Source organism: Emys orbicularis, chromosome 18, assembly GCF_028017835.1.
Source record: "Emys orbicularis isolate rEmyOrb1 chromosome 18, rEmyOrb1.hap1, whole genome shotgun sequence".
NCBI classification, from domain to species: domain Eukaryota; kingdom Metazoa; phylum Chordata; order Testudines; family Emydidae; genus Emys; species Emys orbicularis.
In genome coordinates this window covers 4,668,877-4,685,752 of record NC_088700.1, presented here as the reverse complement: position 1 = coordinate 4,685,752, position 16,876 = coordinate 4,668,877, and the positions used below count along the sequence as shown (strand labels likewise).

Genomic DNA, 16,876 nt, shown 5'->3' with positions numbered 1-16,876 from the left:
GCTGTTTGCTTTGTAGGCTGCACCAGGCTGTGATTGTCTTGGCCCACATTGAAGGGCTCTCTCAGCCAGTTTGACTTGTTCCTGTAGGATGATGAATGGGATTCAGGCTTCAGCAACATCTGTTTATTTTTCTTATACATAAAACCTCATGTGCAGAAGAAATTGCTTTGTAATTACTGGGGAGGGGGGGGGGGAAATGTGTGGCCCTCTGCAATTCTCCAGACATTGCTCCTCTCCACACCCTTCCCATCCTCTCCTCAGAGCAGACCGTGCTCGGGAGGTGAGCTTTCAGAGGCAAGGTTTCCTTGTTTGGTTCTAGTGCAGGAAATGCTGCCTTAAGGTGCAGAATCATGTGGCACAACCGCTCCACCCAGCTGCCACTGGGCTTCCTCCTGCTGCTTGCCCTGCACGGCTGGTGTGATCTCCACCCTGTGCCTCAGCGGCAGGAGAGAGACACAGCATCTCAACTGGTATAAACTGGGGAAGCTCCAACCACTCCAGCAGAGCAATGCCCACTTACACTAGCCAGAGCGCCGACCCATTCCCACCAGCTGGGGATCCAGCTCACAACATTCACTATCCGCACGTCAGGACAAGTGACATCTTGCCCCCTAGAGTCCCCTTCCCACCAAGGGCAAGTCCTAGCAGCAATACACCCGCATTGTTCAGAGCAGCACTGGACCCCAGGCATCGGTCTGCCATATGGACAGACGTCCAGCAAACAAGCATCCCAGAGTCAGGACCCTCCCAGGCGGATTTGACATTTTGTTTTCATCTCGTTGCTTAAACCTTGTAAACACACTGATTATTTGCATGTCATTTGGGATAATCGTTTCCACATGCAGCCGAGGATGGTGCATCACATTCACGTCCCTCAACAGCACATCCGCCCGAGTTAAACACACCCCGGCCTCCCCGGCAAACCAACAATACTTAGCACTTGGGCAGTGCTTTCATCTGCAGAGAGCTCGGATGTTAATTAGAGGGTAATAAATGGCAGGGGAAGGCACTGGGGACAAGACTAGCTCCCCCATGTGAAATTCTCTTATTTAACTTCTCTTCCCCCCTCCCCCTTCCTCCTCAGCCTCATCTGCGCGCCAAGAGTTTGGTGGAAAGATACGAGAGTCCATGATCTAGGCAAGAAACAAGCACCCTGTGATCTCTCCTGTTCCAGTCCAGTAACGATCCTTGCGCACAGCTCTCCCACGGTCGCTCTGTTAGCATTAGCCCTTTGGCCTCCTGCCTAAGTGCAGCCCACAGAATAGCCTTCGTTTCTGCTGCTCTGCCCATGCCAGGAGGAACCGTCACCCTAGGAGAAAGTTGCGCTTCATTCAAAACCACTGTAGCACGATGCAGTCTGGATCCCGTGACTGAGCTCAATGAATCGGCTTTGATAAGCCGGCGAGAACTCCAACACCATCCCTCAGAAAAACAGGCCAGCTGCATGAGGGGACATGTGGAAACGGGGGCACGGGTAGGCCGTGATTCCCGACTCCCCCACCTGCACTGTCCCGTGGGAAGGGTTCCTCCCCAAAGGGTCTATTAAACGTTTACCTATGCAGACAGGCCCAAGTGCGTCTCTCCGTCTCAGTACAGAGCTGGCAGCCAAGGCTGGAGGAGACCTACCAGCCTGAGCCAGCACAGGACCCAGCAGATACGACACCCGGAGCCAGATCCTCTACGGGAGTCAGTCTCCACTGAAGTGGTGGGCCTGCTGCTCTGCCCGGTGAGACTGACCAACTTGCTTTCACAGCCAGCTTTGATCACAACCAGTCTGTGTCCAGGGGCACTTGACACCCTGGAAGGGCTCAAGCAGGGTTTTGAAAGCCTTCACATGCCTCCTTGCACCCGACAGCACCTCCTCTGAGCCATTCGTATGGGAATAATGTTCTGTCAGCCTCATGGCAAGGGTTTAGCTTCAAACGAGCATTTAGACCACAAAGCAATTCCTGCACCCTGCTGATTCCTGGGACCACTCCTTCTCCCCTTTCAGAAGGCCATCTTCATAGGTATAGGTCTTCTCCAGTGATAATTTCGCTGGCAGCACAATGACTCTGCAGGCGTCTACACCTCACTCCATACGAGCAGTCAAATAACAAAAGCAAACATCCAGCATGCACCAGGCCCCGTCTCAGTTTGCAGGGACAGACACTCCGCTCTCCTGCTGGGACAAGAGGAGACGGCAGTCCCAGATTCAGCGTCAGGGGAGACAGTTGTTGGGATTGGCCATGGCTCCCTGGGGGCACTAGGGCCCTGGTAGAGATGTTGCCACTGCTGCTGCTGACCCCCTGCCGTACGTCTTGACTAAAGATAAATCCCTTGTAATGGCATGAGCCCTCGTTCACCTCCACCCATTCTACTGGCCAGGGACACCGTGAGGCTCACGTTTCGGGCCTCACATCTAGCTAGCTTTCCCAGGGCACTTCTGCCTGCCTTTCTGCATCCAGGCCATTGCGTTACACATGGCTTCTGTCTGACCTTGGCTGTGAGAATATTCCTGGCTTAGTTGTGATAACTGCAATGTGTAGCACCACCTGAAGACAATGCTGTGGGCAATTCTCCCCAGCCATCTGAGCGGGACGGTGTTCTTTGTCTCGCTGTATAAATGCTCACTATTATATGTCCGCGTTTGCTCCCATAGCTGCGTTATCCCCTTGATATGCCACATAGATCCAGAATGTCCGAGACTGGGTTTTTCGCACATGTAATGTACATATCGGTCAGCCGTGCACCAGCAAAGCACAGCTCAGCCTCTTCCACTCCGAAATGCCCGGCCATGGAACAGTGCATCAGCTCTTATTGAGTTGGGAAGCTGAGGAAAAAAGCAGGACAGTGCGAGGATCTCTCTGGCGTTGTGAGCTCGCGTCCTCTCCAAAGCAGCTTAGATGACTTAATCAACACTAGGTTTAATGGCAGTAACCTGTAAAATTGCTAAAGGTTCAGGGACACAGACAGTGTCCCTGCACCTGATACGTGGCCAGCTTCAGCAACGAAGCTCACGCCCATGGCACACAATGCAGCATCTCACAAGACTTGCTGACGTCAAGGTGAACTCACCAGGGACCCAAATCCTAAAGCTGAACTTCGTCAGACTCCAAACATCCCAAGTCACCCACCGACCATCTGTGCGTCATGCACGAGAGCTAGGAACGGTGCTCAAACAATCCAACATTTCAACCCTTGGGCCTTTCATTTGACTCCCCACATGGCCAGCTCCTCCACATCCTTCATGCCTAACTTCGCCATTCCCACGAGAGCCTCTTCCACCCCAGCCCCCGGCATCTCATAGGCCAGCTGCCTTGTTCATTTCCAGCAGCGAGTTCTTATTGTATTTTATTGGTATATAAAATATAAACACCAGCACTCTATAGCCCTGAGTGCAGTTCAGACCCCCACTGCCCTGTCTGCGATTAGCTCGGCCATTCGGGTTCTCTCTGTGGCCATTTGAATGTTGCCACTCAGGAAGAGGGAGCTGGAATTAGTTCAAGGGGAAGGGAGCTGCTCCGTTTTGCATTTGACCTCTGCTGCTCCCTGAGAGGTGTGGGGCTTGATTGAGAAACCAGATCCTTGCTGTCTCGCTCTCCAATTGTGCTTACAGTAAGGGGAAGGCCAGAGAGCAGCCCAGCACAATTGGGAAGTGGCGGGATCCATGGGAGGGCAGGGCCAGTGGAAAATGAGGGGAATGTTTGGTCTGACTGCCAGGTTTCCCACCTTCTAGATTTATGACTCACGGACTCAGAATCCCTACTGCTTCCGGCCCCGCATGCTACAGCGGGAGACCAGCAAACCCAAGCAACAACGCATCCAATCAAAGCCAAGACTGGGGCCTCCATTTCCTCGAGAGAGAACCAGCAGTGCCCAGGCCCTCCCGCGCGTTTGGGGGCAGCAGGGACGAGAGAATGACAGCACCACCCCTCCCCCCCGCCTAGCGCTACCACGAGCTCTTGGCCAGATCAGGCCCCTCGAGGCTCTTCCAGGACCTCAGTCATTACTTTGGATCCTGCGGGGATCCTGGTAGCCCAGCAGCTCTGGGGAAACGTCTGCCTCGGGTCTCCTCTAGGAAGGCCAGGGAGGAGGAGAATAAAAGGCTTGTTTTGCTCCCAGGAGGCACCTAAACATGTCACCTACACAGATTTCCCAACTGCCCTGTGGGTCTAAGCGGCACCAGCGGGAGGCTCCGAGGCAGGAGAAGAGGCAGCAGACAGCATGGGACGGCTGTTAGCGGGGGGGGGAGGGGCACTTCTCACCAGGGGCAGCAGCTGCATGGAGCTCAGCGCTGCCGGCGGTACAGAGACTAGCAAGGCTAGTGGGAAACAAATAGTTTTGGCCACACCACCCCAGTGGGAGGTTTAACCCTTTAGAGACTGTGGGCATGTCCCTGCAGTATCTGGAAAACACCAGGGCTCTAAATCAAAGGCACAAACTCGGCCCTGGGGCACGCACAGACCCCTGTCCACTCTGGACGCATCTGAGGGTAGAATTTTGCCCACAAAGAACTTGCCCACCAGGGATGATGAGGTTGGTGTTTGCTGCCATCTGGACTGCCAGCCTTCTAGGTAAGCATCGTCCAGTCGGGGGGGCTGGAACAATGTGTACAGGGGGGGCGCTGAGAGCCATTGAACCAAACTGCAAACCCTGTATATGATGGAAACCACTTCAAGCCAGGGGGTCCAGCAGCACCCCCAGATCCCAGGGGGTCCAGCAGCGGGCTGTTTGAACTGGCCCTAGCACCAATGCACAAAGAGACGGGCAAGCACTATGGCTTAGTTACCTAGTAAAGGAACAGGAGGGGAAGGTGGGGAAAATCCGCTTATTCGGCCATTCTACTAACATGGAGGGTGACATTCTCAGGAGAGCGCGGTGCCAGCGAGTATCCCGGAGGGTCTGCATACCATTTTCAGCTGCTCGCTTGAGGTTCTCTATCATTGTGTCATAGTGAATCCGGCACAGCACTTTCTCTTCCACCAGGCCAAACTCCTCGCCAGTAGACAGCTGCCTTTTACAGGAGAAGCAGGCAAAGCAGGCAAGATGGTAGGCATTGCCGCGGGCTCTCCTTACCCAGTCGCTGGCATAGATCTGCCTGCCGCAGCGGGCACACTTTGTACCAAATCGACTGGAAAAAAAAAAAGACACACAGAGAGAAAAGGTGAGAACGAAGACAGGCTGCTGCACCGTGATTGTCATTCATCCGTATCAGTGCTACACGCCGCACAGACACAGCGTCCGAGACAGTCCTTCCCTCAGAGAGCCCCCGCTCTAAACAAACCAGACAAAGGGTGGGAGGGGAAAGCGATGCCCAGCGAGGCCAGCTGACTTGCACACAGGAGGTTAGCGGCATGGCTCTTGACTTCTGGTCACTATCTTACCGCCTCCCATAATTCTTGTGAAGGGATGGCTCTAAATACAGGCCAGCCTCACCCGGACTGGAGTGAGCACCACTTACCTAGCTGTATTCAGTGTCATTGTCACCGTGACTGTCCCAGGACATTAGAGAGACAATGTGGGGGAGGGAATATCTGTTATTGGACCAACTTCTGTGGGGGAGAGAGACAAGCCTTTGAGCTTACCCAGGTCAGAAGAAGAGCTCTGTGTAGCTCAAAGGCTTGTCTCTCTCCCGCACAGAAGTTGGTCCAATAACAGATTCCCTCCCTCACATTGTCTCACCGCTGACCTAAACCTTATCGCCTGCTCAGCACTGTGCCACTGGAGTGCCCAGATGTCACGGGCAACGCAGTAAGAGAACCTTGAGCGAAGAACAGTTCATGCTGCATTAAGCCAACCAACCAAAGCGGAGGTCCAGGAGTTAGATTTGGTTTGGGGTCCCACAGCCATTAGTAGAGATGAGAGAACCCCACCTGTATTAATCTGTTAAGAATTCACGAGAAATCTCAGCCCCCTCCCCAAGGAGACGGGGTCCAGGCCAGAAATCTACCATGGACACTGGCCATCTCAGCTGAGAGGCCAGGGATGGGCCATGGAGACTCAATTCTCCCCTCTACCCCCCCATCAGAGTTTAGGTGCACTGCCAGAGAGGGGCAGCATTTATGGTACTACCTGGGCCACCCCTGTTCTGGGTCCTTTATTCCCCCAGGCTGCCAAGCCAACACATTTCACCATGTTCACTGCAAAGAACCCGAGAAGCACATCAGAAGCTAGAGAAGGTGGAATGTCAGAGGCATTGAGAGCCCTGTCCCGGGGGATTGAGTAGGACAAGTGCATCCGGCATTCAGAATAGGCTGTGCCACCAGCTGGGGGCGGGGGATTCCCAACGCACTTGGTGTTGGCCTGACTCTGCTCTCATTGAAATCAATGGGAGTAAAGCAGAGTGTTTTGGAAAACACCTTCCCTCCCACAGTGAAATGCTGACCCCGTGGAAGTCATGGGGGGTTGCCCATGGCTCCAGTGGATGTCACCCATCCTGCACACTATCACACAGGGCTCTGGCGAGAGTCAGTCTCAGGAAACACTTAGAATTATTAGATCCAAACAGTTTAGTGAGATTTAGAAAGTTCCAGCCCTGTGAAAGCCAAGCAAAAGGGCCAGGCACGGTAGTGACCTCAGTAGGTTTCTTGGGGTCAGAGACTCAGAGGCAGAATCATAGAACTGGAAGAGACCTCGAGAGGTCATCTAGTCCAGTCCCCTGCACTCATGGCAGGACTAAGTATATCTAGACCATCCCATTGTCTAATCTGCTCTTTAAAATCCCCAATGATGGAGATTCCACAACCTCCCTAGGCAATTTATTCCAGTGCTTAACCACCCTGACAGTTAGGAAGTTTTTCCTAATGTCCAACCTAAACTGCCCTTGCTGCAATTTAAGCCCATTGCTTCTTGTCCTATCCTCAGAGGTTAAGAAGAACAATTTTTCTCAGAAGGAGAAATAGCATTAAAGGTCTGATCCAAAGCCCACTGAAATCAGCTGAAAGATCCACCCCTGGTTTTGGATAAGAGCTGTAACGCCCATCTGTGGCAATTGCCTAATGGATGATCAATTCATAAACAAGTGGTTGAGGTAACATGGTTAAATGAATCATCTTTCAAGTCTGTGGGCTTTTTATTTTGGTCTTTGTCAATGTAACATTAGGATGGGAAATGTGTAAAGCTGGTCAAAAAATAGTTGACAAAACTTTTTTCCTTTGAAATAAGCCGGCTTTATTGAAACTGAAATGTTTCAAAAAAATATATCCGTTTTGGTGAAAATTTCCTTGGGGAGGTTTCCCAGGTCCAAGATGGAATTCCTGTGGAGGGGAGTGGGGAGAAAGAGAGCCCAGAATAGTCATATTGCCTAGTGGTCATGACACTCGTCTGGGGTGTGGGAGACTTAAACCTGGGTCTCCCACGTCCTGATTGAGTGCTCCAATTACTGGCTCTTCTGGAGTCTGTCTCTCTTGAAAAACTTCAGAAGGTCTGCACTGAAACAACATTTTGAAATCTCAAAAATTGTAGCTACATGGAATTACTGTTTTCCAGCCAGCCCTAGAAATTTGTTAGAGCTGTTTTCCCCGTTCCAGTGAACTGGACCATGTTATTTTCAAATATTATGTACATCATTTGCTTTTTTAAAAAATGTATAAATAAAAATCTTTTCACTGATAGAGGAAGAAAGTCGGTTGATTAATTTATGCCAAAAATGTCATTTCATGTTATGTCCTTGAAAAGGCAACAAAAGCTCCCAAAGCGCCCTGTGTTCTGTGCTGTACGTCTAGGACTATTCTTAGGTTTATACAGAACCCAGAATGTCCATTGACGTCCATAATGCCTGATTCTTGCAAGTCTCTGTTGCTTGTAAAGGGTTCTATAGTTTACAAGAGAGAATCAATGTGAAATCCTTAATATACAAATGTCCCATTCACCTCCCCAGAGAATGGGAGCCTTTTGGGGGACCATTAAATCCAGCTCAGTGAAGTCTAGTTTGCATTTTCCTCCTGATTTTTTTTCTTTTAAATGTATATTTATTGTTCTTTAACAAAGTAAAAAAAACAACAACCCAGCAGCAAAGCAGCAATGGAACAGACCATTTTCTTTTCTTTGTGACAACAGAGTTAATGTCAGTCCTGAAATTATTCTAATATCAAATAATGTTTCCTTCACATGCAGTCTAGAGATATTATTGGGGTGAGATTTGATGCCTTTGTCTAAAGCATCAGCAGGAGACAAAGGATACAAGACAGATGGGCCATCTAAATCCCTGTATTATAACCCCAGTGGCGCTCTGGGATCAGATGAACTGCTTGTGTGTTCTGGTTTTGCTGTTCCCATTTTTCAATATTTAAATGTGGCAGGTTGGCCATGACCGAGCCCAGCCAACCTCTTTTGCCACTGGTCTACCAGCTAGAAAGGGCCAAGAAGGTACAGAATACAGTGCTTCATGTGTATGTCAATTCAGTCTCTTACGTCTGCATAGCTCAAACTTCCTTTCAGTTTTGTTCAACACTCTGAAAGCATCGGCTCAGCGTGCAGTGGCCATCAAGAAAGCAAACAGAATGTCAGGAATGATTAGGAAAGGGACAGATAATAAACCAGAAAATATCATGCCACTGTACAAAGCCATGGTACGTCCACACCTTGAAAACTGTGTGCAGGTCTGGTCACCCCATCTCAAAAGAGATATATTAGAATTGGAAAAAGTACAGAGAAGGGCAACAAAAAATGATTGGGGGTATGGAACAGCTTCCACATGAGGAGAGATTAAAAAGACTGAGACTGTTCATCTTAGAAAAGAGATGACAAGGTGGGATATGATAGCAGTCCCTAAAATCATGAATGTTGTGGCAAAAGTGAATAGGGAAGTGTTATTTACCCATTCAAATAACAGAAGAACCACGGGTCACCCGATGAAATTAATAGGCAGCAGGTTTAAAACAAACATAAGGAAATATTTTTTCACACAACGCACAACCTGTGAAACTCATTGCCAGGGGATGTTGTGAAGGCCAAAAGTATAACAGGGTTCAAAAACGAATTAGATAAGTTCATGGAGAATAGGTCCATCAATGGTTATTAGCAAGATTGTCAGGGATCCAACCTCACGTTTTGGGTGTCCCTAAGCCTCTGACTGCCAGAGGCTGGGTCTGGACAACAGGGGATGGATCACTCGAAATTGCCCTGTTCTGTTCATTCTCTCTGAAGCATCTGGCACTGCCCAAAGTTGGAAGACAGGATACTGGTCTAGATGGACCATTGGTCTGAACCAGTATGGCCGCTCTTATGTTCTTAATCTGGGATGTTTTTTTATTACTGGATCAATTTTTATTCCCAAAGATTTTTGAAAAACAAAAACCATAAGACACTTGCAAATCCTTCATGTTTCCAGACTCATCTTATGGCTCAAAGCAATTTCAACCATTTCAGCCATACAATATAAACCAACTGTTAATTTAACTACAAACCCCACAGAGCTACCCCAGACTCACCACCCCTCACCTGAGCATTGCAAAACTAACCCTGCCTAAGCAACCTTCCACACTCTGTGCCACCTAGCGCATTGTTTCCAAGTATTCTAATGGCCCACATGCTCATCTCACTCCCTCGAGCGACTCCACCCACTTCAACAGAGTTCGTTCCAATTTACACCAGCATTAGTAAAAGGAGACGCAGGCTCTCAGCGTACGAATCCTCGCAGAGATAGTGTTGAGACACTGGTATAGTTAGATGGGGCAAGACTGGCATCTATTCAAATGACTAATTACACAACTATATGGGAGGAATAAAAGTGTCTAAATTTCTGAGTCTGACCATAGCTGACCAGAAAAAAAAAAAAAAAAAAAAAAAAAGTAGGCTGCAAAGAGAGGACATTTTTGCACCGAAGTTATACAGAGATCTAGCTAATGTACTTCAGATGGGACCATTGTAAACTGACTTCTTGCTAGGCAGTTTATATAAAAGCACAAACAAAAGAACTGTATTCATTTTTTTTTATTTAGAACTAAACATCATTCCTGCAACTTGGAACAATGTGATATGTAAACAAGCTTACACACTGAACTGTCGAGAAATAAGGGGAAGGGTCAAGCTTAAGCCAATTAATAACACCCTGTAATACCACAAGTTTTAGCACATCTCATCACACGTCTCCTCCAGAGCGCTCAAAGCACTTCCTAAAGCCAGGAGAGTTTCACTACCCCATTTCACACATGGGAAACTGAGACAAGGGGTGCGAAAGGAACTTGCTCCAGGCCAGTGACAGAGCCTGAATTCCCTATGCATTGGGAGGCGCTGCCATTTGAAATTCAGGCAACTACCCAATCAGTTACCTCCCCTGCTCTGCCCAGCTGCTGAAGCTTAAAGACCACCTGGTGTAATGGTACAACCCTGGGAAACTGCAGCTGAGAGAAGAAAACCTAAGGCTCAACCCTGCTCCCACTAAACTCAAGGAGAGTTTGCCACTGATTTCAGTAGCAACAAGATTGGGGCCCTTAGGCTTTTCCATGGATCTGCTGGCTTTTTCTGACCCCCAGCCATAATTTAGGAGAGGTTTGATTGTGACATTCCTTTCTCACCACACCCCTGCTTCTCCCCATCCCACCTTAATACTAACTGGACAAAAGCAAACTTGATACTCGGTACAAAAGTGGGGGGACAGAAATGTCCAGTTGTTATTTACCCACCAGGCTCATGCAACCGTTCAGTGATTTAATGCAGTCTGCAGGCCCAATCCTGTTCCCACCAAGACTGATGGGGTAGCCAATAGGAAGAGGGTAGTATCCCTTTGTATGGTTTGTGAGCCCTCAGTGGTGCTCACTATGTTCTAGGTTTGTTTACAAGCCTGCCAGAGCTGCAGTGTGTACAGTATTTGCATGTTGTGTACAGCTAGTAGCCATGATTATTTGGAGCCCACGCGTTCCCTCACGTTATGTTTGTCATGTAACGTGACAACAGACGGCAAAACTCCCAGGCACTTCAGTGGTGAGGGAACAGGGTCTGGAAGTTTAACTGAATTGTCCATACTGGACTCCAGCGCTCCGCCAGGCACTCAGCTGTTGGGGAGTAATGGGGACTGCTCAACAGATGGACAGACCCTCATACCTTCAAAGGGCTGGCTACTTACAGTCCCTTCTTCCCATGCACTTACGTCAAGGAGTGCCAAATTCATATACCAGCATACCCCTCTGCAAAGGCCATGCAGCTACGGTTCTAAACCACATCAGAGCCTTTAAAACACACACACACACACACACACACACACACACACACAGAGTTTCCCCCCAAAATACTGAGAGAGGGATGTTTACATTGTGCACCACAGCCCCTGTAAAAATCCCTAACCTTGGGGAAGCTGCATTCCTGGAACATTAATGGAAAAACTATTTGGGTTTCTTTTGTCTGCTATTAGAAATCCAACACCCTTGGGAACTGAATGGCTCCGGAAATTAGTAATGGGATAGGAAGCCTTTCACCTCCAAGTCACCAGTCCTGGCTGTGGTCAGCAGTAACCAGAAATTACTGACGTTCGGTCGCCTAGATGGAATGAGTTGGCAGTTTCAGTCTAGCTCCCAACAAACGGGCCCACACCCAGGGCCGGCTCCAGGCACCAGCCGAGCAAGCTCATGCTTGGGGCGGCAGATTGTACGAGGCAGCATTCGGCACAATCCTAGGGCGGCACGGCCGCTTTTTTTGTTGTTGTTGTTCCGCTCCGGCTGCCCTGTAGGGGGCGGCGGTGAGGAGGAGGGGAGCGACCTGCAGCAAGCCCGGCAGGGCAGCCCGTGTCCTTCCCTCCCAGCCGACCGCGGCGCAGAGCCATCCCGGCAGGCGGCTCGGCGGTTGGGGCCGCTGACAGCGCCCCACTGAAGCCCTGGCCGCCCCCTTCTCTCTCTCCCCCCCGCTCTCTCCCCCGCTAGCCGGGGCACCAGCGCAGGGAGTCCCCCTGCACCCTGGCTTCGGCCGCGCCGCAAGTTTTTTTTGTTTGTTTGTTTTTGTTTTTGTTTTTTTGCTTGGGGCGGCAAAAAAGCCAGAGCCGGCCCTGCCCACACCACCCAGCATGTCCCCACGGGGCAGCCTCAGCAGAAAGGGGCAGGATGGAGTGGGCCATGGAGGCTGCATTCCGCTCCTCCGCCTTGAGCTGGGTCACCTGAGAATAGGGCTGTCGCATGATGGCAGGAGAAGGGAGAGGAAAGTTGCACTGTCACTCTCTGCGCTGTACCTGGTCTGTGGATACCGGGCTGTGAGTCACACCAGCACTAAGTGTGTGTGTGTGTGTGTGTGTGTGTGTGTGTGTGTGTGTGTGTGAGAGAGAGAGACACACACACACACACACAGAATAACCCCTTGCTGGGGCTGGGGCTGAGGCCAAATCACCAACTCTCACTCAGAGTGGATTGTAACAGCCAGCCCAACGGGCTGCTATGGGAAATGCCAGCAGGCCTGTACCTCTGGTGCTGCGGCAGCCCCAAGGACAAGGTCCTTTCTGATCTTCTCTACCAGATCCTTGCTGAAACAGTGGAATGAAAATAAAATAGAATGAAATCCTCTGGGCATTGTCCTGTTACCGCCTGGGCTCCGGGAGAGCCAGAAAAGGGGACTTGGCTGTAATCTCTGCTCCAGGAACGTCCCGTCCAGCATGTACCGTAAGGCGGAGAATGCCAAGCATTATATAACTGATGCTGCATGGGATTTGAGCCAGCCACTTGGAGAGGAGACAGGCAGCCATGGACATGCTATAAGAGGAGATAAAAGATACAAAGCCGGAGGCTTTCCCAGACAAAAGCTCATATTCTTCTGATTACAGGGTCAGTCCTGCATCTCCTCACCCCCTGCCATGTAGCAGCACTGGCTTTGATGGTCTCTTACTGTGCGCAAGAGCTGCCGGATTGGGTCCAGCAGCGCGTGGTTTGTGGCTGGCTGACCGACAGCTGCATGCACTCCATCACAGCTAACAGATGGACAGCGGTGGTGACATTCCCAAAGCTCATCTTGGGCTTTTGCAAAGGTGGATGTAACATCTGGCAATGGAAAAGTGCAAACTCCACTAAGAACCTCCTTTTAGCAGCAGGCTCTCTGCACTCTGTTACACAACCCTGCCATGCTTTAAGATGCTGGCACCGTGCTCCTTGGGAAGGCAGGCTGGCAGCTGCAGCAGGGCCGATCCAGCATCGCTGAGTGTGTATAAAATCCCGGCCAATGGACTCAGGCCCATGCCCAGGCATCATGCCCTCACAGAACAGAACATTCTGCTCAATGCTGTCAACGTCCTGAAGAATTAGCCCCCGGGTCACTAAATGCAATTAATTGACAAGACACAGGAAGAGGCAACGATTTTGCAGGGAAATGCGCGCAAGGCAGCCTGTGCATTGCTCACAGCGAGGAAATTGGCCGTCTTGCCGCATGTGTCCTCACCTAAGTGAGGAAAGGGGAGGCTGGGGGTGACCAGAACACGTCATCTGAACGTGATCTCTCTTTACTGTAACAGGGACGTCCCAGGAAGAAGAGAAGCTCTTGTCCCCTCTCTCGCTAGGTATTTACAGGCCACACTCACCAAAGTAGCAGCACACTCTCCAGGTGTTTACACTGCACCTCTCACTGTTAGCCGAGGGCCTGCTTAGCTCTCTGCCTTTGGGCGAAGGATGCATTTCTCTGCAGAGCTGGGAATTACCCGCGGGCATTTCTGCAGGTGCCTGTTTACCGTTATTCCAACAGCTGGGCTGGCCACACAGAGGGCAGGCCAGGTCCAAATCAACGTGTGCAGTTGAAATGATACATTCAGCCTGTGGAAACCTGGGGGCGCGGGGAGCACGTCCTCCCACCCTAGCAAAAGGGAGCTGCATCCAGCCCGGAGCCAGAGACTGAGCGTGGCTAAACCAACAAACAAAGCCGGTTTCTGTCTCCCTCTGCTTCGCTCCTATGGGAATTGCTTCTAGTTTGATGCCCCAGGCCATTGCTCATCTGCCTTGGCTTCAAAATAAATGCTTCACCTGGAGCAAAGGAGGAAAATATGAAATGCAAAGACTGTGTTTAAAGGAGACGTGCAATGGGGAGATCCTGCTGTCCTGAGCTCACACGCCCGTGCAAAGGAGCTGCAGAGCAGTGTGCAATCTGACATGGCATCTCTGCACGGAGCCTCCCCAGGACAGAGCTGCCCACAGCCAGCTAAGCTATTTTAAAGGGTGGCAAACACTGGGGTGCAAAATGGGGTTTAAAATGTGCCAGCTGAGAGGTTTTACCACTACCACATATTCTCCTAGTCTAGAAAAACCCAGACTAGATCACTAGCCCTCGTTTGGGTGGTAAAATAAGGTCAGGAAAAAAATAAACTATTGAAATTAATTTGTTAAAAAAAGCTACTAATACCGTTATTTTGCTAAGTGAAAGAATATGGGAGGGGGTCAGACGCCCCAAACTTCAAACTCCCCCGAGTTACTGGTCAAACTGTAACAAAGAGATTTGTCTGTTAATGAGACCGGGGGCTGCTATTTCCCAGCAAGTCCCCCAAAGCCTGGCTCTTTGCTCGGGAACGTTCACCCAAGCCAAAACAACAACAATTCTTAATGATCATTTATTAAATTAATTCTATACTATATATTTGTTGATGTTTCAGCTTTTGGGGACACTAGTGCTCTTTGATTTGAAGAAGGGACTGCCAGTGGACACGCACACTGCACACACGCACTGTGCCTATACACTCTTTACCTATACACACGAAGAGTCAAGAAATACAGTCTTAAAATACTAACCCCCTGGGAATGATTATTTGTGTGTTAAAACCTCCCCATCAACAGAAAACTCCTGTTTAATAAGGTAATTCTCGCCTCTGGTAAAAGATCGTAGATTATTATTTATCTGGCTGTTTAAAATAACCGTGGAGCTCTAGGCAACCTCACACACACACACACACACACACACACACACACACACACACACACACACACTACAATTGACATCTCAGCAGCGTTAAAACGATTAATTCAGCAGGTGCTCGGCCTCCTACAGAAACCCTTTTCCGCCCCTTCCTGGCGTACGAAGCCCGGCCCCAGTCCTCGCCAACACCCTGACAAACAGCCCGGGAGAACCGCACACTCGGGTCCTTTCCTTTCGTTTGCACCCCGGTTCCGTGCTGTTGTGCGCCTCGCACTCGGCGTGGGCAAAACCGGATCGGGTTTGATCACTTTCACTTTTGTCTTTTTAGTTTCTGGTTCTCAAGCCTGTGGCTAGTTGGGGACAGAACGGTACCGGGAACTGGCTACAGAAATAGACGAGAACTTTGCCTTCCTTAACAAACCAAACCAAACCCAGACCCAAACCCAAACCCAAACCCAAACCCATGCAAAACCTCTCTCCGAATATTGCATTTTGTAAAGCCAGCAAACCCTTTCGCTAGAGCTCGTGGAAACCGTTTGACTCAAAATTCGCAGAGTGTTTTCAATCGAAAACAATTGTATTGTGAACAAAATATTTTCTACCAAAATAGTCTGGTTCTTGTAAAAAAAAAAAAAAAAACTGGGTTTTTTGTTTGTGTTTTGTTTTGGTTTTTGAGGGGTTTCAGCAACCGGAAACCAAACTTGTTCATTAAAAAATTTAAAGACTTTTGGTTTTAAAAATTAAAAAACGTTTCCGTTTTCAGTCGCCAATAAACAGATGTTTTTAGTTTTCAAAAAAATCCAACATTTGTCAAAGCTTTTTTTTTTTAAATGAAACTGACACTTTTACATCAAAAAATTACATTCGAAAAGCACCAGCCAGCTCCATCTTCCCCTCCCTCCTCCCGTTGTATTTATTGATTGTTACCAAGAAAACTAGTCTACGTGCTTGGCCTGAATCGGGGTCCTGTTGATTTTCTTTTTTTAAAATAAAGGAAAAGGAGTCGGGAGTTGTAAGGAGCCCTAATGACTCTTGAAGTGATGCCTGCTCGTCTGCCGGGCAGCTGCTTGTGAACAAGCGTGTGATCACCAAAGTGCACCAAAGTGCACGCCCGTGCCAAAGCCCTGCTGAAAGCACCGCAGGGACACTGCAGAGTCCCCCAGAAACTCAAGTCTCGGAGCCACCTTCTAGCACATCAAACAAGCGGCGGTTTTTCCAGCCCCGGGACGCCAGGAATTGGATCTCCACCATTGTCCGTTTCCTCTTCGCTGAACTGTCATTTTAATCCCGCAAAGCCGGGAACTCTGCTCGCACCAGTATTGCCATTGACTTCCCACGGGATGAGAGCAGGGTCCACCCGTGCCTGGCCTGAGGCGAGGCGCGCACCCAGCCACTGGCTGAGAGAAACGGAGTGAACCAGGCCGGCTCTCAGCGCAGGAAGCTGCTGCAAACGCCCGTGCGCCTCCCGCAGCGGGACTGCTCGGAGTGTAAACGCCTCATGCCCCTGGGCGAGGGCCGGGGTGACACGCCCGGGGCAGCTGCACTGGTACGAGGCATGTCCGACCAGGGGCCACATAAAAACGCGCCTCCTGTCAAGTCATTGGCGTGGGTATTTGCAATAGCAAACCCTGGTCCCATGGAAGTGCCGGTGCGCGGCGCGGCTGGCCAGACACACTCGGGTGCTCCTGGGAGGGGCCGGGAAATGGGCTTTGTGTTGAAGGGGTTTCCCAACACCCGCCGTGACCGGCCCTGACCCGGCTAGACCCTGGCGAGGGGCGCTGCCCGCTCTCGGCTGGGTCTAGCCAGGCTACCGAGAGCCGCCCCGCGACCAGCCCCGCAGGCGCCAACGCTGAACTCCAGCGGGACCCGCTTCTCCCCCAGGGAAGGGCCGCAGAGGTGCGGGGGTGGGGGCTCCCCACAGTGCCCGGGAGGCCCGGCTCGGCTCGCCCGGCCCTGACACGAGAAACCAGCCGGGCTGGCACAAGCCCGGGCACCCAGCGGGAGTTCTGCCTGTCAATGGAGCCAAGATTTCCCGGTCTGCTGGGCCAGACCGACCCAGGGGCTGCGCTTCGCGGCCTGGCAGCGG

General features: G+C 50.5%; 1 protein-coding gene across 1 annotated transcript in view; it reads right to left on the bottom strand.

Moving 5' to 3' along the window:
• Positions 1-16,876, bottom strand: part of LHX6 (LIM homeobox 6) — a 38,114-nt gene that overhangs the window by 10,551 nt on the left and 10,687 nt on the right. The window contains exon 5 of the mRNA XM_065418851.1: positions 4,893-5,113. Within this exon, the coding sequence (XP_065274923.1) occupies positions 4,893-5,113 (221 nt within the window). The remainder of the gene's footprint in view (positions 1-4,892; positions 5,114-16,876) is intronic.